The 27,690-nt window shown below is 38.8% G+C and overlaps 1 protein-coding gene across 1 annotated transcript in view; it reads left to right on the top strand.

Moving 5' to 3' along the window:
- Window positions 1-27,690, top strand: part of CD34 (CD34 molecule) — a 50,449-nt gene that overhangs the window by 10,067 nt on the left and 12,692 nt on the right. The window contains exons 2-5 of the mRNA XM_072137478.1: window positions 14,090-14,260; window positions 19,495-19,766; window positions 20,458-20,532; window positions 26,041-26,176. Coding sequence (XP_071993579.1) covers window positions 14,090-14,260; window positions 19,495-19,766; window positions 20,458-20,532; window positions 26,041-26,176 — 654 coding nt within the window. The remainder of the gene's footprint in view (window positions 1-14,089; window positions 14,261-19,494; window positions 19,767-20,457; window positions 20,533-26,040; window positions 26,177-27,690) is intronic.

Below are 27,690 nucleotides of genomic sequence, written 5' to 3'. Positions count from 1 at the left end.
CTCCAAACCTGAGTGTACAAAACCCTGTGTGAGCAGAAAATCTACAGCCATTCATCAACCTTGCTGATTGATAGGGCAAAACAAATGTCACTGTCAAGGATAATGTTAGTCATTTCCTGCTGCCACAAATAGCCATACATTGAGAGAAACTTTTTTTATCCCAAATATTTGCAGGACAAAACTAGTCTACATGATGTTTAGCACAAAGTAAGAATGTCACATCCCACTGGGTAACATCGAATCATTTTATTGATACATTTTTAGGCGTATAGGAGAGACGCAGCACAATAGATGTATATTCTAAGGTGCTTATAATTTTGATAAAAAAAGAATAATTTATAACACGGTCATGTCAGCTGACAGGTCCCCTTTTATTGTAGTCTAAGGGACTGTTGATGTTTTAAATAACAGTTCTCAGAATTTTGGGCACACACAGGTTAGACATTGATAACACATATCTGTGTGGGATGACATCATGTTTTCCTATTTGCAATATGCAGACAGAAAAAAATATTTAAAAGTCCTTTCCTTTATTTAGAAAAATAGTTTAAAACATGTACATGATGTCACAAAAAGGGACGCGTTTCCTTAGTCGTAGCATAAAATAACATGACAAGTACAAAGGTTTTATAGCAAAATACTCCCAACGTCTCCTCTGGTTAGCAAACTGACATTGTGTTAAAGCAGACGGATCTCATAAGATTTATGACATATTATATATAACATTGCTGCTTCCAGGGTAAACTAAAGATTAATTAATATAAATATAATAAATCGCTTTTGTAATTCATATCCTGTGGTGAACGTGTTTGTAGAGCTAAAATCCAATATGCCTCCCATAAGCGGAGTTCCCTCAACCAGTCTCCTCCCCTTCAAAAGCGTGGTACTCTGTCTATTGGAATGACACGTAATCTAGACATATCCCCACAATGTAATGATTGAGTCATTACAATGTTCAAGAATCCTTCTTTTTACTTTGCGTACAGTGTGGCCCACATATTGTAGGCTGCAAATATCGCAGGTGGTCAGAAATATGATATGGTCCCTTTCACGATTTAAATGTGCTCTTATAGAAAAGGTTGTGGAAGTGACAATGGATGTTCTTGCATAGATTGCATTGGGCAAAACCACACTTTTTGCATTTTGCATTTTTTGATACAAATCTGACTCCTCCCTTTAGGATTTCTGCTAGCATTTCATCTTGACATCTTACAGATGTGATGGAGACGCAGTAGAGAACATTCTGCTTCCTGCAACATCCTACAGCATTACCAGTTTGGCATTGGGTCAGTGTGTGGGGAGGCATTTCATTAGAGGGCTGCACAGACTTTCGTGTGCTCACCAGAGGTACACTGACTGCTATTAGATCCTGGGATGAGAGTCTCCGATCCATTGTGAGATCACATGCAGGTGCAGTGGGCCTGGGTTATTTCTTACGCATGCTAGTGCTATGCCCCCTGTGGCTGTAGAGTGTTAGCAAGTTCCTGCATGTCGAAAGCCTACCCATTCCCCATTACCCATTCCCAAGTACATTTGGGAAATTATGCTCATTTTATCCACCAATGCCACGTTGCACCAAAAACTGTCCAGAAATTGACTGTTGCTTTAATCATGGTAAGGGAGGGGATCCATCAGGAGAGCATCTGCTGCCAGGAGCATGCCCAGGTATTGTAGATAGGTCATACAGGCACGTAGAGGCCACACACTGAACTTCATTTCCTTGTCTTGAGGCATTTCCACTGAAGTTGGATCAGTCTGAAATGTTACTTTACACTTTGATTTTGATAACCATTTCAAAATCTTCACTCAATCAGCCAGCAATTTTTATGCAGGTCAATGCCCCCTGTTGGAGTAAAATGGGTAAAGCAGTTCCTTAAAACAGAAAACATTGAAATGGCCATAAAACCTCCTTAAAATCCTTGGTGACAAAGTTTTGGCCAAGAAGTTCACAACAGTCTAAGAAGAGACTGGAAGAAGATAGGGCCAAAATCACAACAGAGCAGTTTGAGAGACCAGTGATGCCCTGTGACGTATATGTGCCGTAGCCATTCAAAGAAAAGGACTGAACATTTCGTACTGATGGGTGACAGTTGTAACCTTCATAAAATTTAGTAACAATATTTCTCTGTGCTACAGTCATTGCTGTTCTCTAAATGTGATCATCACTTTTTTTTTGCAAAATAAAAGGTTTTTGTTGATATACTTTGGTTATTTTGTAAAACACTGCTCTAGTGGCATGGTGTACCCCTTACAAAAATTCCATGTATATCATATTATTTCTGATCATACATTGTTCTCTAATTTTGATCTCCAGTGTATGTATAATATACTATATGTGTGAGCTCAGGCAAAAACTATTCATCCAAACATGTAGGAAAACCACTGACATGTACAAATGGTTACAAAGCCTGTCATTTTCATGACCATATACACTATATATTGCCATCTAGCCCAGTTGCCGATGTGGCTGTCCTTATTCTTTGGCGTCAGGTAAAAATTATTTTTGTAATAATGTATAATAATTTTTTTTTTTTATGGAAAAATTGTTAATCGACAAGAGGGTGCCACTCAAAATTGCATATATGTCTGGATTCTTTCCAGATGATGACAGTTATCAGTCCGCTATAATAATGCTATATAGAAGAATGATCTTTGTAGTTAATTTAGATGTAGATTCATGTGAATAACTACCTTTATTCTGTCTTGCAAGGTTTGACTAGGTTAAAAAGTAAGAGTTCTTCTTATGGAGAACTGTTCAGTTAAGGCAGTCTTATAGGCGTGTGGAGACGTAAAGGCATTGATGCTCCAATAGCAAATATGTTTTCCCAGGTTGAGTTAGTAAATGTCGGCCACTGTTCTCCTTTCCCAACTTGAAAATCATATTTCCAAGGTTTGATTAAGAGATTACTTCACCCCCCTGCCATTGCCATATCTTGCTACATATGTGTAAATTCGAGGGGGGCAGGACAGTATTTTGCACATTCAAATTGGATATTCCTTATTCACAATGTAAGGAAACCATAAGTGAGTGTGCTTCCTCAGTAGACTTAAACAGGCCAAACTGAATTTAATATAATAACTTAACTATAATGTGCACATGTACCCACAGAACAATCTCTCCTGCAAAACAAATATAAGTGCCTGACATTGTCTCTGTCTGTTTACTCTGTCTGTGCCATATTATTATCATTTATGAAATCAAAAACATATTTCCTTTTATGTATGTTGTGTGATGACAACGTGCCTTAATACTTTATCTGATATTAAAGCTGTTGACAGGAAGGAAAATACCATCTTCATTATAGTAGTTGAAAAATAAACATTGAAACCTTTAATAATTTATAACATTGGAAACTGAGTGTACTGAAAGCTGTGGATGTACAGGAGGTTCCTTGCAGCTGCGCACCCATACAATAATAGTGAATTTAGGTATCCCCCTGACCCCTGCCTCAGACAGACAGCAGTCCTGTCACACTGCTACCCTGCCCCACCTTTAACCCGCACTCACTGTGAGACCGCTGAGTCTGCAGCTCTCCCAGACCTGGCTATCCATTCCTTCCATCACGTCACCACCATGCCTTAACTATGAGCTTTGTTTGGATTCAGTTTAATCTCCCCGCTAAGAAAACAAATGTGCATTAAAAAAACAACTATAAGATTAGATGCTGAGCTCCATCACTGAGATCTAGGCCCATCAAACCTCACAGCTCAGGAGAACAAGGACAGGGAAATTCAGATGTGATCTGCACAGTGAAAAGTGCTTATGCTGCTTTATAACTGTATTCATTTTGATATGACAGAAGTAGTGTTTATCAAAGTCTTCAGCGTGGGTCAGCACTTCTTTTATTCAAAGCATGAGGGAATATATTGGCCTACACACTTGTACCTTCAACAGCTTCCTGCATTTTTTTTATATTTTTTTTATTATCAATATGCAAAGTGTACATCAATATAAAACGTGACAATAAATATCAACAATTCTTACTTCCATTAATAAGTATATAACAAATTTGCAATTTCCATATTAATTACCCATATATTCCCTTCCCTACCCACCCTTGGTGATTTTTCTTTTTTTTTTTCTTTTTTTTTTTTTTTCTCTTTCCTCTTTCCATTGTAATACTTTTTATTTAGTTTACCACAGCTTCCTGCTTGCAGAAATGGACTTACACTTTGACCAGAAGTTTTTACCACTATAAGTTTTCTAAATAAGGCTTTTCATGGGGGCCAGCATGAGCTCTCCTAGGATTCCCCTGCGAATCACAGTACTCCTGTCATGATAAACAGCAACTCCACCAATGGTAGGATGTCTGGTGGTGCTGCCACATTGAAGTCCAAATGCCTGTATGCCTGTATGCCTGTACAGTGGTTAAGGGGTGTAAACTGATGGAGTCACTTTAATTACGCTCTTGGAAGTAGCTCAGAGTGGGCTTATGGATCCCTGGTTTTGTGAAACTATGGATCCATAGTTTCATAGTTTCATAGTTTATACGGTTGAAAAAAGACACTTGTCCATCAAGTTCAACCAAGGAAGGGTAGGGATTGGATGAGGAAGGGATTTAGGGGAAACAATTCTATATAACATAACCATCAATGGTATTTAGGTGTAAAAAGGCATCTAGACCCTTCTTAAAGCTCTCTGCTGTCCCTGCTGTGACCAGCGCCTGAGGCAGGCTATTCCACAGATTGACCGTTCTCATAGTAAAAAAGCCCTGTCGCCTCCGGTGATTAAACCTTGATTTCTCCAAACGGAGACAGTGCCCCCTCGTCTTTTGATTTGATCTAATCTGAAACAACTTACCACCATATTTTTTGTATGGACCATTCATATATTTATATAAATTAATCATGTCTCCTCGTAGTCGTCTCTTTTCCAGACTAAATAAATCTAGTTGTTTTAATCTTTCCTCATAACCAAGACCCTCCATACCCCTTATCATTTTTGTGGCTCTACGTTGAACCCTCTCCAGCTCCAGGGCATCCTTTTTATGGACCGGTGCCCAGAACTGGACAGCATATTCCAGATGAGGCCGAACCAATGCCTTGTATAATGGTAATATTACATCCCTATCACGAGAGTCCATACCACTTTTGATACATGACAAGATCCTACTAGCTTTAGAGGCAGCTGATTGACATTGCATGCTGTTATTCAATGTATGATCTACTAGTACCCCCAGGTCCTTCTCAACAAGGGACTCTCCCAGATTTACTCCCCCAAGGACATATTTTGCCTTTGGATTATTGGCCCCCAGGTGCATAACCTTACATTTATCCACATTAAACCTCATTTGCCAAGTGGATGACCAAACATTCAGTTTGTCCAAGTCACCCTGCAGCCTATGAACATCCTCCATAGACTGTATTACACTACACAGTTTGGTGTCATCTGCAAAAATAGACACAGTGCTATTAATTCCTACCTCTATATCATTAATAAATATATTAAATAGTAGTGGGCCAAGCACAGAACCCTGGGGTACACCACTCATAACTGGTGACCATTCCGAGTATGAATCATTGACCACAACTCTCTGGATACGATCCTTCAGCCAGTTTTCAATCCAATTGCAAATGATTTCTGCCAAACCAATAGCCCTAATTTTACCCATCAGACGTCTATGAGGGACAGTGTCAAATGCCTTTGCAAAGTCCAAGAACACAATATCCACAGCTGCTCCTCCATCCAGGCACCTGCTCACCTCTTCATAGAAGCAGATAAGGTTAGTTTGACAACTTCTATTCTTAGTAAACCCATGCTGGCTATCACTTATTATTCTATTTGATGTCACATACTCCAGTATATAGTCTTTTACTAACCCTTCCAATACTTTCCCCACAATGGAAGTTAAGCTTACAGGCCTGTAATTGCCAGGCGAAGTTCTAGAGCCCTTTTTATATATTGGCACCACATTTGCCTTGCGCCAGTCACTTGGCACCACACCAGACATTACGGAATCCCTAAAGATTTTAGACAGTGGTACAGCAATAACAGAACTGAGTTCTTTAAGAACTCTGGGGTGTAACCCATCTGGTCCAGGAGCTTTGTACATAAGCCACTCTTTGTTACAATTCCACATTCTGTGGATATATCCAAAAAAACCTAAGATGGGAAAACCCCTTTAAGGGTAGGTATCTGTGTAAGATTAGCAGGTTTAAAGGGGTATTCCGGGAATATGAAGGTCTGACACAAAAACCCATGATGATATAAATAAATGAATACAACAATGCTTAATGTCATTAGTCACAAAACGGAGCTAAAATAATATGATTTTATGATTTACAAAATTTATGGCCTCTCTAAAGTAGGTGGAGTTATCACTAAGATGGCCGCCACTGGAAACTACAAGTTCCATGATCCTTTAGTTCTCAGTAACTCCTCCTACCACTTATGCTCTGCTAACAGTGATGATGTAACAGGTTTTCTTGCTCTTTTACCATAGCAATGATGTGTAACTGCCATCACCACAACACCGGCCATACTGGATGCACTGCAACCAACCGACTACAGCCAAACATAGTGGTGATCACATGACCTGCCCAGGCAGGTGCAGGACATGTGATGTGGACATGTGACCAGCAGCTATCTTCTGTCCTGCAACGGACCGCGCGGAGGAAATTAATGGACTGATTAAAGGGCCGGTAGCATTTTAATTCTTCATCACAAAATTTTAAATAACAACTAATTACACATTAGCTTATATTTTGAGTGCCCACTTGTATATGAATTATGCTGATTCCTGGAATACCGCTTTAAAAAAGGTGTTTCCCATGATAGACCTTTATGAAATATCCATAGGATATCACTGGAACAGAAATGGAGCAGTTTTCTCAATTTATTTTTATAAAAGTTGCCATGAGAATTTGGCAGCAAATGGAGAAATTAAACATTACTTCACTCCCACATTTTATTTACTCGAATGTTACTACACTATAATTTACTTATCATTATGAAAGATATTCATTTATACAGTACAATTGCATTCATAAGCAGCATTGCTTTTTGGAAAATAACTCAATTTGTAAGGTTTGCAGGAACTACTTTGAGATCAAAGAAAGGTCATGGATCCCCTCCACAGTCATCTAAATTCTTCTGCATTTAACATTTATTAAGTACTGAGTAATGTCACGCTGGGATTTCGTATTAGTTTTAGTACTAAAGTGCTTGAGCACTTTTTTGCATTACATTAGGTATTACAATGAGTTACTCCAAATATCTTATGTGCCCATGTTTTTTTTTATTGGCCAAATGACTTGCAAGGGTTTCTTTTTGCTTTACAATGTCCACTGTATTTTGGTCTGACTGTACTTTAGCTGTATTGAAATATATTATTCAGCTACATTTTTGCTTGAAACGCTTGTGACACATTGTTAGATATTTAAAGTGCTTTATCCTCCATTTTTATGGAGGACAAAGCATATACACTCACCGGCCACTTTATTAGGTACACCTGTCCAACTGCTCATTAACACTTAATTTCTAATCAGCCAATCACATGGCGGCAACTCAACTCAGTGCATTTAGGCATGTAGACATGGTCAAGACAATCTCCTGCAGTTAAAACCGAGCATCAGTATGGGGAAGAAAGGTCATTTGAGTGCCTTTGAACGTGGCATGGTTGTTGGTGCCAGAAGGGCTGGTCTGAGTATTTCAGAAACTGCTGATCTACTGGGATTTTCACGCACAACCATCTCTAGGGTTTACAGAGAATGGTCCAAAAAAGAAAAAACATCCAGTGAGCGGCAGTTCTGTGGGCGGAAATGCCTTGTTGATGCCAGAGGTCAGAGGAGAATGGGCAGACTGGTTCGAGCTGATAGAAAGGCAACAGTGACTCAAATCGCCACCCGTTACAACCAAGGTAGGCAGAAGAGCATCTCTGAACGCACAGTACGTCAAACTTTGAGGCAGATGGGCTACAGCAGCAGAACACCACACCAGGTGCCACTCCTTTCAGCTAAGAACAGGAAACTGAGCCTACAATTTGCACAAGCTCATCGAAATTGGACAGTAGAAGATTGGAAAAACGTTGCCTGGTCTGATGAGTCTCGATTTCTGCTGCGACAATCGAATGGTAGTGTCATAATTTGGCGTCAACAACATGAAAGCATGGATCCATCCTCCCTTGTATCAACGGTTCAGGCTGGTGGTGGTGGTGGTGGCATGGTGTGGGGAATATTTTCCTGGCAACTCTTTGGGCCCCTTGGTACCAATTGAGCATCGTTGCAACGCCACAGCCTACCTGAGTATTGTTGCTGACCATGTCCCTCCCTTTATGACCACAATGTACCCAACATCTGATGGCTACTTTCAGCAGGATATTGCGCCATGTCATAAAGCTGGAATCATCTCAGACTGGTTTCTTGAACATGACAATGAGTTCACTGTACTCAAATGGCCTCCACAGTCACCAGATCTCAATCCAATAGAGCATCTTTGGGATGTGGTGGAACGGGAGATTCGCATCATGGATGTGCAGCCGACAAATCTGCGGCAACTGTGTGATGCCATTATGTCAATATGGACCAAAATCTCTGAGGATTCTTCCAGCACCTTGTTGAATCTATGCCATGAAGAATTGAGGCAGTTCTGAAGGCAAAAGGGCGTCCAACCCGTTACTAGCATGGTGTACCTAATAAAGTGGCTGGTGAGTGTGTAATGCCCCATTATAGACAGTTTTTTCTGTATTCCGCTGCATGCCACTTTGGGTGTGACTTGGTGGGGTGCAGAATGGGTCGGGAAGGGAAAACTGGCAGAGACTATAGCAGGAATCTCCACTAGGTTAAACAAGGTTAGAGTAATGGAGTAAGCTTCAGGATATACTAAGTGGCCAGTATATTCGGTCTAAAGTGCACCTCAACTGTCTATTACAGAGATAAAGGTAATGAGGATAGGGTTAGGGTTGAGGACTTTTGCAGTAACACACATGAAAAAGACAATAATTGCAATTTAGCATTGCTGGCATTTAAGTAAATGTGATCAGTGTCATGGGTGTCCCTGCCATCCACATCTCGGATCGCAGGCACACCTGTGACCCTCTCCGTGGCGGCGCCCTCCCTGGCCCTCACTTACCTCTCCACGCTCCTTCTACCTTCCAAGCCGGTTGGCATGCATACCTGCTCCCTAGGGCGCGCGCATGCCGGTTCTTGAAGATTTAGAGGGCCAGGGAACCGCTGATAGGCGCTGGCCACTTCCGGGTTTTCTATTTAAACTGTCTGCTCCCATCAACCCCTGCCGGATCTTTATGCTACATGCCATCGAGAAAGCTTTCCTTGCATTTTCCCCAAGTTCCTTGTATTCCAGCTTTGATCTCTCATTGTGACCCCGGACCTGACCCCGACTCTGCATCTCTGCCACCTGCTCTGACAATCTGCCTGTTTCTGAGACTGCCTGCTGTATTGGTACTTCGACCTTGGCTGCCACCGCGGACAAGTCGAACCTGTGGAACGACTTGGTGGCACCACGCCGCAGCAAGACAATCCTGCTTTGTGGCGGGCTCTGGTGAAGACCGGATGCCACTTAGATTCCGGTCCCAGGTGTCGGCTTGTGTCATAGTCTGTGCTGGTCCAGGGGTTTCACTGACCCCAAGCCCTGATAATCAGACGTGTCTACAACTGGGATTGAACAGTCATTACAAAAATGATTTTTACTGTGATATCATGTCAGCTTGCACATTGCAACACTTTTGTTTTCTTTTTGTTTTGTTTTCTTTTTGTTTGCAACACTTTTGTTTTCACTTTTGTTTTCTACGATAATAACAGTAGTTCACTGCAATCTACAAATATTGCAGTCATGTAGCCCCAATCTTGGAATCTAAATATATTTAACTTTGAACACAATATAAATGAATAGATTTAAAGGTAATCTTTCACCACATTTTCACAAAGACAATTTGTGACAGGTTTCCATTGAGCCCTATTCACTAGGCTTCATTTAGCTAAAAATTGTTTCCCTTACATCCCCATAAATCAATTTTATCTTTTATTACCTGGCATCAGAGTGGATGTGTCCTGCTCAGAGTAGATGTCCCTCCCATCTACTCCTCCCCATTTCCCATGCCTCTTCTCGACATATCATGTGACCAGGGTGATGTCATCTACCCTTTACCAAGTTATGTTTGCAACATCTACCTCATGTATGTATCTGTTAACATAAAATCACAACATTCCTCTATTCCATTCTACATCCCATGCCTGCAAGGAGGCATGTTATAATTTCATGTGATCAGATACATAAATGGGGTAGACTTTGCAAATGTAACATGAACATAGATGACATCACCTTGGTCACAATGATGTAACAGAACTCTCTCTTGCTCCACACAGCAGCATGTCCTAGCAGTGAGATCTGTCAATCAGGAACAGGGTAGCAGTGAACACTGCATATACAGGACCCATTAATACAGGCTCCATGCAGCCATAGAAATGAACAATTTATGGATAAGGGCAATGCTTTTTAATCATCATTTATTTATTTTGGTTGAGTTAAATTAAATCGTGGGTTCTCATTAATGTTGGATTAGTTTCGAAAGTTCATTTGAGCTCTTCAAAGTGACTGTTGCATGATAGCATCTACTCTGCCCTTGGCCAACCGTTATCTACCTTCCTGTTTGATAATGTTTGATGGAAAGCTAACTTGATGGAGATTCTTTTCATTGTTTTTATGCAATCTTTACTTTATGATGATATTTAGGCACTCCAACATTTTCTTTGAGTACATTCACAATTTGTGATTCTTTGAGCCAAACATAACAGATGATATAGAACTGATAATAACAATGCAACTATTACATTGCAATGTATTACTTAAACTACTACTCTCCATCCAATTTCTAGCATTGGTTGTTATGCCTGATTAAACGGTCAGCTTGTTTTATTGCTGAGGTCACTGGAGATTAATTTGAGATTAATACTTTTGATTTGAGAACAATTAAATCATTAAATAAACTAAACTGTGTAATGTATTTTTTTGGAATATTCTTCAAAGTCTTGTTGTCTCATAAAACACATAAAACATTTTACTGATTGCATCAGAGAGACTATTTCAAAGACAGGGTACAATAAATACAAACCTATTGCAGGGAATACAAGGGATCTAAACTCCTCTGCTTTATCATTACTGGACTAGTAGACAGTCAGTATTGTGCAGATTGAAGCAGGAACCAGGGGAAGAGAGTGGTGGTATGACCTGACCACAGAATGCCACATGGGACATTCTAAAAAGGGCTTCATTAGTGGAGAGGAACTTGTGGCATGGAATTAGATATTTGCGACAAAGATGGGTACAGTTGATACAGATGATACGAAGGTCTTAGTGAATACAGTGTTGGTTGAAGAGCTATGTGGCAGGAACACAAGCAGTACATCTACAGACTGTAATGTAACAGAAGCTACTTTGGAACATTTAGCAGTTTGGTGCATTCTTTGCTTTCTTTCTTTATTTTTTTAGAGACATTTTAACAATCCAGATAGAGGGCAGTCTCACACTAGCATAGCTTGTCCGTGAATCACGGCCCATACGTTGTCCTGTTTCACAGACCAACCCCACTACTGGGGAAAGTGATATATCACTAAAAGAGTCCCTAATTTCTCGCTTAACAGCAGCGGCAACACTGTGTTCAGGTTAGCTGTGGAATGTCCTAAGAATGTGCCAAAAAAGTGTATTTTAGCCACAATTTCCATGGAGTTGGTTTGTAATGGTTTAAATCTATGTCCATATATACAGCAATAATGGCCATAATTTGTTTAAATGTGATTCGCATTATTGTCCCATTATTTTTGGCATCCATGGCACTGTTATTTGCTGCCCATGAACTGCACACAATTATGTGCAGGAGGGCAATAACATAGCCTTCAGAAATTATCACATTAAATCATCCTGTGCCTTCATATAAATTGCAAGGATTTCTTATTTATTATGTGTTTTTATCTAATTAAACTATGTAAAATATTTTAAAAATGCAAAGTTTGAAATAAAGAATAAATTCCACTTGGCACATCCCCCATTCTCCCCTGGGAGATAATACATTGCTTCAAAGCTTCACACTGACGTCGGAGTGATGCAAGAGCATGACATTTTCAGTACACTTCAGTTCAGGTTTTCAGTACACTTTTTGGAATATTCTGGTTTACTTAACACATTCTTTCCTATTCCCTATCGTACCTTCCTTTTCCCATTCATATTCACATTTTGTAAGATGTTTATAAAAGGAGTAATGTATATACTATGCCGTGTTATTCTTCATGATAATACGTATTTGTGTGGTAAATATCTCATGTTGATCAGAAATAGTTCATGCACTTAAAATAAGTCATACAAATTTTTATTCTAAGTTAAAAGCAAACAAAACAAAAAGAAAGGGGAGGTAAGAATATGCAAATTAACTGGGTCAAAAGAGAAGGTTAATGGCATTCCATAGAACTAGCCTAGAGCTTATGTTTATACAGCAGCTGGAGAAGAAACACATCTGGTATAGATCTGTATTATAGCAAAGAATAATCCTTTAAATAGACATATGATTTTACAGGTCATGACTGTTATAAGCACCATTATGTTTCTAATCAGGGCCCGGCCTACGACTAGAAAACAGACCACCTAAAATATCATGCATACAATGTCCATTGAGTTTTTTTTCATAAAACTATACTACAAATGACCAGTTTCAGACTTGGGTGCCTAGTGCTCCCCAATTAAGTTGACAGCTTACAACTACTGGTAATTTGCAGTATGTTTATTAGAAGAATTCACAAAATACCGTTAGATTACTTATGAAATTAATTTTTATCTTTATTTAAGTGAACTGCTTTGGAGGGTGTCACTTGAGCTTGTCTCAGGTTCTGACACCCCCAAAGCACATGTGACTGCCACACTGCTTCGTCGCCATTCCTCTCCAAAATTTCACTTTAGCAGTGAGTATCATACTCACTGCCGCTGCAAAATTTCAGGCATAGAGCAGGAGGGGGAAACGCCGATGTAGGAGGTAGGCAGTCACATGTGCATCGGGGTGCGTGTAATAACCAGAGCCTTTAAAGGGGAGTATCACATTTTTTAATTTCTTTAGCTACGGTCCGGTACTAAGCACTCCACAGCCCGGTGAAGGGGGACTGCTACCTCAATAAAACATGAAACAGATACATTATAGTCAGTATAGTGATATTAATTGAGGTTTGTAAGACACATTTCTAGACCTGCTCTATGGCCGGAGCAATGGTCATTGTGAAGGGAGGGAGAGTATATAAGTTGCGACCAGCACCTATTGTGCATAGTGGAACCTATAATGGAAATTGTATCTTTTATTTGATTTAAAATAAAAAATTAACCACTTTACAGTGACATTGTTTCAGTGGGTCCCTACATAAGGTACAACATCACATGGAATCCACTGTCACTGCAACCACATGGATGGCATGGCATCCACTGTCATCTACAAAGCGCTAGCAGGGACCAGGACCCAGAAGCCCCCCCCTCCGCCCAGCACCCATACTGGCAGGCTAAGCCCCCATGGCTCTGGGCCCCGGGTCCCCACCATCAATAGCGCTCCATTCCATGTGGTCTCAGAAACAGGCTCAGAGCAAGTAGGTGGCCACTATATGCAGACTGCTGCAGATTAAAACACTTCGATCAAATGGGTGCTGGTGCCAGAAAAACAAAAAATAAATGTAGTAAAGGAAAGGCAAATGTCATATGGCCCATAATGCAGGAAAAATCAATATTGACAAATAATAGATTCAGAATAAATGCATATAATACCCATAAAGTGATAGTTTTTACTTTCAAGAAGGGCATCAAGGCTCCTCATGATGTTGTCTAGTGTCTCAACCATCCCATAGTTCCATCTCACTGCTCTTACAAAGAACGCCTGTCTTTGGTCTTGGCCTTTCCTTCAGGCATTTCAACACAAAAAGATAATTAGAAAGTTCTCTGTACTGTACATCCATTTATTTGAATAATGTAATTTGTTCCATTCATTCCGCAAACATCAGTTCTTATTTTCTAAACTGATTAATCCCAAGTTTGATAACCCATCCATATAAAGGAACACATGCAGACACAACCAATAATAATGTCTTTCTCCTTGTTTCTTGTTTGCAGATGCCAGTACAGTGACTCCTACAGGAACATCAAAAATGACTACAGCTAATGTTGCTGTTACCACCCAGAGACTCGCTACTTCACATCCTGCAACATTGAAAACTAGTAGTGACAAACCATCACACGTTACCTCACTGGTACCAACACAATCTACAGTTCACAGTCTAATAGGTAAAATCATCATTTCCCAAAATATATGTACAGTATATTTTTTTTCTGATTTTAAAGCACAAATACATTGGTACAGTTACAAGGGCAGTTAAAGGGGTATTATGGCATTTATTGTATGATGGATACGAGAACAGGAAATCACACACTTTTATAATATACTTGTATTTATAATTTGCACACATTATTATGTAAGTGAAGTAGCCTGGCTCCTAAAAATTATGGTACGGCTGGTGTTTTTTCAGGTGAAAAGGATTCACAGAAGAAGTAAAATGCACTAAAGATAGCATCAGCAAAGTGATCCCTTGCATGCAATACATTTCATGTTATGTTTCTTGTTACAGTTAACTTTATTTAGACTATGAAATGCAGTCAGTTATGTTGCACGTCACCAAGCAGTGAAGTAGTCAATAAAAAAGATCTGTTCTAAAGGGAACTTGTCATCAAGGACATCATTATTACATGATGACAGGTTCCAATAGCCTACGTCTTGTTGATTTAAAACAAAAAAATGGGCGCAGCCGCTAGCAGGGGTGTGCATACTGTACAATACTGTGCTCAAACTAATTAGCATAATTTTAATTACTATATTTCCATGATTGCAGGATATAGAGTTATAATAAACTGATGGTTAATGTCCTTTAAGAAATTGCACATAAAAAATACATTAATGAGTGCTAAGAAATCTGTATAATCTAAAAATACAATATTCATCTTATGAATTACCTACTGCTCAGTTCCTGTCCTATGTACTTTTCAGCCATAAATGTACTAACACAGGGACTTGAAAACAGATGCCAAATTCTACTAGAAAGAGAGGAGTCTTGGATATTCCACTTCATAAAACATGGGTGTTGAGAACTCAATTACGTTGGTCCTATTGATTGCGTGTACACTATTTGTGTCGTTCAATGACTGCTAACATTTATGATACTTTGCTATCTTATGATCATTAATTTTTTTTTCTTTTAGCATTATTTTTGGGATATGTATCTCATTATGTTTTTCTGACCGAGTGTAAAAGACAAGTTATTATGTATGTTTACTAGCGCAAATTCCAGAATCTTTTACCCAAATATAAAACATTGTGGAGATGATATCATATGTTAATGTGCCACATTTTGTTTCACATCACATCAGTATATTAATGTCCGGAAAAACAATTTCTGTAACCAATGGATAAAGTACACTGCAGTACAAGAGTCTATTTATAAATGCAGTCATACACAATGATAAAACATGTAAAACTAGCGGCATTACATTAAAATACCAATATTTAATTGTAATAACTGAAAAAATTAAAGATACAGTGCCTTGCAAAAGTATTCAGCCCCCTTGAACTTTTCTACATTTGCCACATTTCAGGGCTTTTTTATTTTAGGTAGGTTGTTGGACCTTTCACTAAAGAAACATAACAAAATGATGGGGCTTATTTACCACGATTTCCATTTTGTGCCACATTTAGCAAGGGTTTTTGGCGCACGTGATAGGATTTTGGTGCATCGGCTCCGGCTTTCATGCGACACAAATCGGGGAGAGCAGGCTGTCAGACGATCCAACTGATTCAGACTAAGCACAGGATTTAACATTTAAATTGTGTTGCAAGCCATGCACAAATATGGACCAGGAAGAAGAAGGTGAACTTCGGTGGACCTAAACGGGGAGCAATACATGCAGCAAACCGAGCGCACGATCTTAGTGAATCGTGCCAGAGTCCATGATCGTCGGACAAAGCACAGTGGGGATCGGTACAGGACCGGGTAAGTAAATGAGCCCCAATGTGTGCTTAAAGCCCAACCAGTATATCAATTCCAGAAGGAACAGATTCACTCCTAGCACTGCAAACATGTTATTTTCGTCTAGACTAGGATCTGAACTCACAACCTCTACACTCTAGCATGCCATAGAGATACAGTGTCACTGTCTACTAGACTATGGGCTTACAGGTTATTTCCAGGAACAGATTCCCAACTGTTTCAACGTGGTTGTATCTCTTCAGTACAGTGTGGCAATGGGTTAATCTGATTGAGAGGCTTTTTACTAGGGTCATGAGTATGAGTTTGAGTATGAGTTCCTTACAGGAACTTTGCCAGTTAAAGCCGCCTTGCATGTGTGTGGAGACTTAGCCATTGATGCTCCACTAGGGGATTCTGGGAAATATGCAAACATGTTTTCCAGGAAGGGAAAAGGAAAACCACACCTCTTTTGCTACCTTGTAAAATCAAGCATGATTTTCAGGAAGCCTAATGACATAATCTGGGATTAAAGTCAAACCAGTTTTTCTATTTCAGAAGGAACAGATTCCCAACTGTAAACAGCACTGTTTCAACGTGGTTTCATCTTTACAGTACAGAGTACAAGGTTGCAGGCACATGCCAATGAGCTCAGACTCCAGGTGTCACTACAGAGTAAATTTTCATACATGAGGATACATAGCATGTGTATTTATTTTATATTTTGTTTATTTATTTCTAAAAAGTGATTTTTTTTTTTCATTTCTGTTAACCTAGCCAATTCCCTGGTGATATGTACACAATAAAGGTCATTTATAACCTCTTACTTTACAATTGTATTGCTGTTTTAGTTCCTATCACTCCTTAGGCTGGTTAGTGTAAAATTCCATAGTGTGGGTGGGGACTCTCTAAGCAGACACTTCATGATTTCTCTAGTGCTGTGTGAGATGCTGTATACTAAAAATGTACTTAGATTATCAGTGTACAGGTTTATATACACTTTCATTTAGCTTCTGAACATTCAATAATATCTGACACAGTAAGAGAGATTAGACAGATCAGAGATGAGAGAGGATGAGATCCATGAAATGCATATAAAAAACACAATAACATTCTCAGCTCTGTTACATCTCAGCCATAACACATACTGTCACAGCTCTACTGTGGCTCCCTCCCCCTCCTCTGGATAAAATCTTATCTGTCTGTAGCCTGTAGCTTTACTCTCTTCATGCTGCTTGCTGGCAGAAAGTCTCTCTGTGTGAGCTCGTCTTGGAATGCAAGGGTGGAGGCTGGAGGCAGAGAGGAGCTCAATGCAGCATCAGACAGGAAAACAAAATATTCTGCCCGACCCTAGACTTCTAATTTTTGGTTGGATCCTGGGGCAACCGAAATTGTGTACACCATGACTGATAGAGACACGTTGGAATTATATCTGTGAAATGCTTTATTTTTGTTAATAACAGTGAACAGTTAATATCCTGAGTATATTTAACAATTTTGTCTTTGTGGGAATACTCCTCGAAGCTTCATGCACGCTTTCCCTTGTATGTGGCCAGCAAAGTGAAAATGGGTGCATGTAGCCTTATTCTGAGATTACTAATGTGTATAATATGTGGTTAAACATTTTTTTTATAAAGTTAGAAAAATATTAATTCTCACCAAGCATATCACCAAGATGACTAAGCATACTACCACTACAGCCAATAAGAAGCCTCAATAATAACATGATGTAGTCCTGGCATAATATCTTAGTAACCCTTATTTTAACCCTTCATTTTTTTTTTCCAATTGTATATTTTCCTCAATACCTTCCAAAAGCCAGAACTTTCTATATTTTTGCAGAAATTGTATTAATTAATAATACTATTTAATGATATTGTAATGGGAAATTGTCCCGAAAAATATTTGTAGCATGAAATGTTAAAAAAACAACTAAATTCCGACACTGTTTTTGATGTTTTTTTTACAGTGTTTACCATGGAATAAAAAATACATTTTAATTTCATTTTTTGGGTAAATATTATAAGGCATTCACAATTTAGCATAAAGATACTATAGTCAAAAAAGGAAGCAATCCTGCACTCTGCATCCATGAAATAAATTTCCAATTCTACCATACCCATCGGCTGACTGGTAACATCCGACAGTTGTCTTCTAATTCTCACTTTTGCTGGTGTTGTCGTATGTCCCACATATTGTTTCCTTCATTCATTTATGTACTTGGTATCAATTGTCTATTCTGCTAGGAATATTTGATTACTTTGTTTGTGTTTCTTATGGAAGAAATTTGTACGATATGAAACACAAAGAGTTAATACAGTTTGCATGTTTTTAAGATTCCTCCCAAGGGAATTGCTCATTACTACTTTCCCTTAAATATGGGTTAGGTGTGATGTTTTAGACTAAGGTTGACAACCTGAAAGGCATAATGGGATACATTTACTTACCCGGTCCGTGGAGTTCGCCGAAAGTGCATTATCCGACGATCATGCACTCTGCCGTGATTCACTAAGATTGTGCGCCTGATATCGTGCATGTGACACTTCCCCGCTCATGTCTGCTAGAGTTCACCTTCTTCTTCCTGGTGCATGTAAGTGCATTGTTTTGCAACACAATTTGAAAATTAAATCCCAAATCAGTCGGATAATCCAGCAGCACGCCCCCCAATTTCTATAGCATGGAAGCCAGCGCAGCTTCGCCAATAAAACAATCACATGCGACACAATCCCTGCGCAGGTACCTGTTACAGTCCAACAAAAACGCAATTCGCAACCCTTAGTAAATAAGCCCAAATATGTGAATATTGTTTTCAATAGAGTTTTCAATGTTAAAAATTTTTCATGGATACATAGTGCTGGATTGCTTTATAAAAAAATAAGCCCCTATGGGCCCACATAAAAAAAAGAAAAAAAATGTTAGCCTGTACAATGTGACAATGCATATCTGCTCTGGAGGGCGCTCCTTCCATTCTATGCCCAGCCATGCGCCCATACAGCAGGATATCACCACATATGGGGTATCATTGTACTTGGGAGAAATTGGGTATTAAACTTTGTGGAGCCTTTTTTCATTTAATCCATTGCAAATGTTTAATTTTTCACCCAAAATGAGTGTATTACAATTTGTAGACTGCACCTCCATTTTGTTTTAACCCCTATAAAACACCTAAAGGGTAAACAAACTTCTTAAAAATGGGTTTTCATACATTGAGGGGTGTAGTTTCCATAATGGGGTAATTTATGAGTCTCGCTATTATTTAGGCCTTTCACAGTCAATTCCATATTTCCTTGTTTGATAAAAAAGCAGATGCCCTGCAGAGGTGAAGCCTGCAGGTTCTCTACATCTAAATGGAATGTGATCACCAAAGCCCTTTGGAATTTTAGCAACATATGGGTCACTGTCACTGTATTTATTTTACATTTTTATGATTTACATTTTTGAGCAGTTTTTACGCATATTTTATTTGTTAAATTTTAGCTTACAAACATAATTATTTTGTTACAGGAACAACTCCAAGAACATTGATTCAAACAAAAGAGGCAATTACTGTTAACACAACCGAAACACAAATTTCCCAAGAAACCTTTACAACGCTGACTCCTGCAGTGACTGATGTCAGACACTCAGCATCAGAATACAGTACAAACACAACCACTCTGAAGGGTGACCCTACAACTGAAGCTTTGCCATCAACTAAAAGTGGTATAATGCTACAAACTACAAGATTAGCAATGGATGTATTATCCACACAGCCAAACATAGTACCAGGCAGTATTGTGAGTATGTGCATCTGTTATTTATTTATATTTATTTAATCTTTGTGTAAATTTTAAAACTTTTATAAATGTAATTATTGCTAAAACAATTATAATTAACTAGGTGCCCAATTGCATATGATGATTATGAGGCCATGTCTGTTCCCTTACTTAGTCGCCTATAGGCTACGTTCACACATCCAGTTTTTTTGGGCTTATTCCCACATCAATTTTTTTTTTTATCTTGCTGGCATTATTGATTTTCACTTACCAAACAATTCTTTCCAATGTGCTTTTTATTCACATTTCAATTTTTTCACCGATTCACGGAAAACATTTAAGCGCCTGTGCGATTTTTTTTTACTGATGATATCGGATCAGTGAAAAAAATAATTCAATCTGAAAAAGCAGATTGTGAAGGATGGTTCAGTAAGGTATCAGTGAAAACTCCTTAAGCCAGAAAGAGAAAACATTATTTGAGAATGAGCCTAAATGAATGATTTACTAAGGTTTTAGTAATAACCACTAAAGTATGACTGTAGGCAGAAAAATGGATGTGTGAAGTAGCCCTATACTGACCGGTATAATTATTATATAACAATTTATCATATAATAATTTATCCCTGCAAATATAATTGGGCTTTGACCATACAAATACTTAATCATTGAAAAGAGGCAAATGTCACAAACATTGTTTTCCTTTTTTTCATAGACTTGCCAAAGCCTAGGAACATTCACATCAACTTCAAAAGTGGTTTGCTTTCAGCTTGAAGAAGAAAAAACTTGTGTGAGTTTCTAAACTAAAATGCTATAGCTTACCATTCCTCTACATGTTAAAATATCATTACTTTTGAAAATTTAAGGCAACTAAACTTTGTCAATCTTTGTTTTTTTATTGGAGTATATTAATTTAATTGGTTGATCCCCGTTTTTGGGATGACTGCATCATGAAGAAAGGCCGGGATAAATGCTTATCAAATAAATATAATAATTTTAATGTGTCCAGTGAGACATACCAGCCCATCTTAAGTAAAACTGTACTAAAAGGAAATAATATTGGAGAATTTATTAAATTGTATGTGCAACTATAAGCGAATTGGTGAAATAAATAGTGCAAGTCAAGGGCATAACTACCAATATGGCAAGTAAAATGTTTACTATGGGATGCAAAGCCTTGCATCCTAAGCTATTCGGCAAACAATAGTAATAAGTAGAATGTTTGGCATTGCTTTATGGAGTGCTTCTTCCACAGACCAAACCAGCATAAACATCTGTTAGGTAAATTGTAGGTATACATACAATATAACAATGCCCAAAAAAAACGGTGGTAATAATCATCTACATTTCATAAACACCTACATGTGAATAAACACCAGTACCAGTTGTTCCAAATAAGTGTTACTAAAGGTTTATGCCTGTGGTACAACTTATGTATGGTCTGTAAAGGAAATCAACCAGTTAAAAAACATTTAACAAAACTACAAATACTCACCCCTGCCCCTCTTGAATTCATAATTTTATGCCCCTTGCGTGACCTCACCTCACTCTTTTAGGATGTCTTGACCCCGAGCTTTGTGTTGCTAATTATAGCGACAGACAGTGCCAGGATCAACATCAAGAAAAGCAGGGTTGAGTATTTGTAGAATTTTTAACTGGTTGATTTCTTTAAAGGGCACCTACCACCCCGATTCTACCTATAAAGGTAGAAGGGGTGGTAGGTGGATGGATGGGACGTGAGGATGGATGGGACGTAGCCTCATGTCCGGCTACTCCACGCCCCAGTAGCCGCATCATACACCATACGCTTATACACCAGTTTTCTGATGGAGAAGCCACAAAAAGACTTTTCTCTCCCTATGCCACCTCTATGCCAATCACTGTGGATATGCAGAGAAAAAGGAGGGGGACAGAGAGAAACAACGCTACCTAGTGCAAGATTATCCTTGGTTAGTTCCGGGGTGCTCTTGAGTAAGAGGTGCTCTTGGGTGAGATTGGGTACTCACCTTTGCTGGTTGTGGTAGAGACAGGCATAACGCTGGGTCAGGCATATGTGATAAGTAACCGCTGCCGCGTCCCCACCATCGCCCCAAGGTTGGGTAACAAGGGCGTATAGCAAATGGGTTGGAGGGTAGGTCACTGGTTGTGCCACCCTAGCACAACAAGCCTAGACCTGAGGAAGCACTCGAGTGCCAAACGCGTTGTCCAAAATATCTCTGAATAAAAGGAAACCTTTTACCCCTGATGACCAGGGCCTTTCTGACATCCCATTTTTACACATAGGGTGGCACAACCAGTTACCTACCCTCCAGCCCACCTCTATGCCAAGTGGTTGAGAAAAGGGCATTGAGGGCAGGCAGGCAGTGCCTTGCATATAATTAAGCTGTGCAGGATGTGCCAGCTTTTGATAAATTCTCTCTGATATAATTAAGATTAGAAATGTAATTGTTAGGCTTAAAATCGCACCAAAGAAGAAACTCAGATAATCACGGTTGTTAAACCTCTTTCAAGTGTAAACATGAAAATTATTAATTTTAATACAGCAGAAAACATGTTAGCAAATGATAGCAATGTCAAATTAAGACATTTCTGATATAATTGAATTAAAATGTTGATAGGAAAACATGTAAGATAATGCTCCACCTGCCCTTCTGAAATTGGGGGCTGTCTTCTCTCAGCAGTCATTCCTGAGATACCTTTCAATTTACAGGCAATTTATAATATGTGTTTCAAAAATTATTATAAATTAGGATCCAATTCCCATATGATCTTATCAAATACAGGAACAAAATAATGCTGTATAAAGATGCAATGGCATGTCCCTATCTCTCTATATCGCTCTTAATAGACATAACACAGTGTATGGGTATTTTGTGCCTGTAATGAAGAAAATTGCTAAGTAGGCTTTTAGGTCAAGGCACTTGTCACTCTACACTATGTTAATGCCTCTGTTACCAAGGACCCTGATTTCACATTACGTCAGGAGCTGTCAGTGGTAAAAAGTGACTGTCCTTAGTGTCTGAAGGGAGTGGGATCATGCTTAACACAAGTTAGAAAAGTGTGTGTGTGGCAGTAAGATATTGTATACAAACATTTTTTTTATTTTTGCTGGACAACCCTTAAACAAGTTACAAGAATATTGGACATCCTGCCCATGCTTGATGGCTTGATAAAAACACCACCCATCCTGTTCCAGACAGCTGAGGTCCAGATGGCTGGCAGCCAAGGTCCATGTTTGGACCTAGGTCCAACACAAGAGTATCCAGGTAGTACAAGATGTGTGGTTGTGGAGGTAAACAAATGAGAACTATCCCACTGCTGGGAAGCATTGCATATGGGCACCTTTAGTGGTAGACATGCAGAAATATACATTTCAGCCTGTGATGTTTTTGATTAAGTGAAGACGGGCCCAACCATAATTTTGCTATTGACCCAGTCTTTGTTACAGAGACCAATTTGTAAGTGAATATAAATAACAGACTTGCTAAGATCACTAACAGACTTTCTCTGCTACCATAGTAATGATGCAAATTGCTTCACTGAGATGGGTCCCGCCACAACACTGGCCATACTGGATGCCCTGCAACCAAAAGACCACAGCCAAACATAGTGATGATCACATGACCTGCCCAGCCCTCTTTCCATTTACACTGGCAACATTGATCATTGGGGACCAGTGGAAGACCCACAGAAATCAGAACAGTTTCTCTCTATTTTCTGAATAGTGTAATTTGGGGGAAACCCACAAATTATTGGGTTCTTGACACTATGGCATATATCATAACACTACATATGGCATGTAATAATCTCTTTTTGGCAGGCCTTGTTTTAGCTATAAGTGACTAAAGCAACATTCTGAACATTTCCTGCCAGACATATTGTAAACACAAGTTCTCGTGCTATTAGCTCTTGCAAAGTTTCACAAGTAAATATTCCCTTGTGGCAATTTTTGCCTCCTTCCTATAATTGTTCTATAAATGACACAAGGACATGGAAGAAAGCCTAGATCCTTGTTCATAACATAATGACATGTTTCTTTTCAGTCATATGTGCTGATGCAGAACAATGTTGGTTTGAAGTTCGAAAAAAAAAATTCCTTTTAATGAAAAATTTACAATAATAATGAAGGCAGTCATGTTGTATAGGTATGAAAAAAAAATATTTGTCAGTTATTGAAGATTCAAGAGGAATTTCAAAGACATTACTATAACCACACAGTTTCTGCATTGTCTTTTTGTACCCCAAAGGGCTTACAGCAGCTTTTTTGAAATTTTTGCCTTATCTATCTGTAGGTGAAAAATAAATCTATGTTTGAACAATTACGCCTACACTTTTTCAATATATATATTGTATACAGTAGCTGTCTCTATAATGGGGAACATTAAGTCCATACAAACCTCGTTCAAAAAAATTCACCATCTATACACAAATTATCCCAATGCTGTACCCATAATTTTTCTGGTCTCCAGCTCTTTTTGGAGTAAAGTACAGTAGTTGTTAACTAGTTGAGCTTCCAGGTTATTCACAGGACGATTCATGCATTTTTATTATTATACCTCCAGTGCAGCCTGTTTATAGTGTTCTCTGTTTATTTAAATGTTCTACCTACAAATAGGCCTTTCATAAAATCTAGTAGCACACCATTAGCATCAGTTTCCAACCCCGAGTTTCAAAAATATTCAAATATAAAACAGAGTAATCCAGGTCAAAAAGTGCCTCACATTAAATAGTTAAAGCGTAACTGTAAAGCTATAGTGATTTAACCAAATTATTATATGTGATTCTCAATTGAAAACAAACAGAACAATGCCTACGTTGTGCTGCTCACCCTTTTCTTTCCAAAATTATGTAATTTTCTGTTCTGAAAGTGTTTGACAAAAATCTCTCTCACTAAAGGTAAAGTGGGAGGAGACTAATGTATGTCAGTCTATGCCTTCAAGCTGAGGCCAGTTAGCTTGCCCACAGATCCTATAATGCCTTGTGTTCGCTCTCATAGTAAATTAGCATTAAATCCATTTAGTTTCCCACACTAAACATTACATAGTGCACATACAGGATGTATATGGTGACGGTCTGGCAAGATCCATTACATTGAAGAGCAGGAAACATGTAATAAGTGAAAGAAATCCAAGTACACCAGTTACATGAAGTCTAATGTGTGAGCACAAAGGGTTAATAGCTTATCTGGACAGAGCTGATACTACCAGAGCTGATACTAAAAGGTAGGGGAAGGGAGCAGCAAGATGAGCAGAGACAAACAGATAAAGTTCTGTAGAATCACAGACTGGGATGGAGGGACTGATAGAGAACAGGGAGATCTTGTACCTCACTATTCTGTGCAGGAGACATTTGCATAAACATCCAGCTCTGCTGTATTCACTGTTCTGCACACTTTCAGCTCTGCTGCATTCACTGTTCAACACAATTCCAGCTCTGCTACATTCACTGTCACATGACCTCCTCCTCTCCCATGAATCCATACTTTGTTTACACTTTGTATCTCTGATTGACTGTAGGGCTTATCATCACATGAATAAGAAGTAATATCCAAAATGCATAGACTCCAGTCCGGAGACCGGAGAAAAATACGGATAGAGCCTTCGAACAAGGTGGCACACTTTTCAAAAGTCATTGGTGGAGACCCCTAATTCTATATTATGACTTTAAAATTAGATACAACACTATTGCATTCATTGAAACACACATTAATTTCTATTATTTGCCCTGTAAGATTGTATAATAAACAACCGATGATTGCATTTTGGCAAAACATTGCATCATATTAAGAGTTGATATGCTGCTACATACTATAGCGTCAAGGAGTGTGTCTTAAAACAGCTCACTAATAATCACAAATAGATCTAAACCCCTTACCGACCTATGACGTAATAGTACATCACACGTCAGGTGCGGGTGCATGGAGGGGGCTTCCCGCTCTCCAGTACACATCATGGAATATTAAATACTCTCACTATTTGTTATGCAGAAAACAAGCCATCACACAGCTCTGTACCTAATACAGCAATGCCCTAATACAGACACACTTGTAAGATAAATGGAGTCCAGAACCCAGAAAAAGCATAAAAAAGATACACACAAATGTCCTGACTAAATATAAATGACCCCCCCCCCCCTCTTATCTCTGTAGTATGTATCTTGATGTTTAGTGTGTTGTTCATTGGGAATTTTAGCTCCCACCTTTTCCATTCATATGCCCGTGCATCCCTGTGGATACATCAGTTTGAATGCAGCCTAAGGCTGTAGTGGATGTCATTAAAATATTTTATTTCTCTTGCAGGAAACACTTGATAAGGAAAAGAAAGAGGAATTAAGGTATTTTCTGTGTAAAATAATGGAATCCACAGAGTGCAATATAACCCTTCACTCCTCAGAAATACAGCCAAAATGTATCCTTTGGGTTCCAACCTCAAAAGGTAAGATTAAAAAAACTTAATTACTGGTGGTTGCAGCCCTTATTACGCAGCCGGAAATGTCAAAAGGTTCTTGCCTCTTGGTGAATTGGGTAATCGGCTGTGCAGCATTTATTTTTGCTCCTACCTGGCACAGAAATATTCTGCAGCAGCGAACTTTCACTATTGAAAGGAAAGCCGCCCTGGCCCACGTCACTGCTGATCATCCCCCCCCCCCCCCTTGAAAAAACAGGGGAGATAATCGCAAGTACTACCAAATCGCTAGCATTTGTGATTATTTTCAGGGCTTCTACATCAGTTTTCTGTAGTAGAATTCCTGATAAATAAACCCCCATTGTGTAAATACATCCTTGGTGAATCTTGAAATTTGAAGTGGCAAACAAGCCAATTAAAAAATACCTTCCTGACAATCATGTGATGAGGACTGACTCCTCCCACAGGACAGCAGGTCAGGAGTACACATTAAAACTTTCAACAATAGAGAGTGGACACAATAGTGTAAATACATGTTTTTATGGTACATAAATTAACTTTGGGTAGAGTGTTAAACATCAATAAAAATCCTGCCAGAAGAAAATAACAGTGTCTACCACTTGGAAGATGGCAGGACCCAGCAATATTAGCTATAGCTACACATCCTCTTAGCTTTGCTTGAGCATATCAAATCAAAGGTGATTTTAGCTGCAGCGAGGACGTAAGCAGTATATTTTGTGTGGCACACAACATGACCCAGCAGTATTATCATTTCTCCTTTTTATGACATATACAGGCATGCATGAAAGTTACTATGGCTATGCAACCTCTTGGCTTTCCCTAAACACGTCAAAACAAAGGTAATTCAAATTATAAAAATCACATAGGTGGTATGTCTCAGTGCTGTAACATATACAAAAATGGGAATAACTATGGTTAAAAGTATATCCTCTAAGCACATCAAAAACAGAAGTCACAGTTGAAAGTTTTAATGTGTACACCTGACCTGCTGTCCTGTGGGAGGAGTCAGTCCTCAACACATGACTGCTGGGAAGGTATTTTAAATTATGGCCATAAGTCTCACAAGAGCCGAAATGCATAGGGCAGCTACGCCCTTTGTACCTGCATGCTTAATGATTTGCAATAGTTTATTTAAATATATACATTGACCACCTCCCTTTTCATTCGTTCATTAATTGTACCTGTGTGAAGGTAATTTCCTATAAACATTTTGCCTTGTTGTCCCTTAGAAATTAGATTGTTGTCATTGGATAGGACAACAGCTGCTGGAGTATTTGCACAAAGAAACAAATTGCTTTTGTGTATGAAATTGCCAGCAATAAATGAATGTCTTGCAGTGTTAATGAATGCTGAATGCTGTTGGTTGAGCAGGCAACAATAGTACACATCTTGCCATGGTACCAGGTTGGTCGAATCCAAGGACAGTTATCCAGTTTCGAAGGGACAACATGGCAACATTTATAAGAAATTGTAGAAACCTTTTTTAATAACATGCAATTGAAAAAATGTATACTGTGTATATA

Source organism: Engystomops pustulosus, chromosome 2 (genome assembly GCF_040894005.1).
Source record: "Engystomops pustulosus chromosome 2, aEngPut4.maternal, whole genome shotgun sequence".
Classification (NCBI taxonomy): domain Eukaryota; kingdom Metazoa; phylum Chordata; class Amphibia; order Anura; family Leptodactylidae; genus Engystomops; species Engystomops pustulosus.
This window is presented reverse-complemented; position numbering and strand designations above follow the sequence as displayed.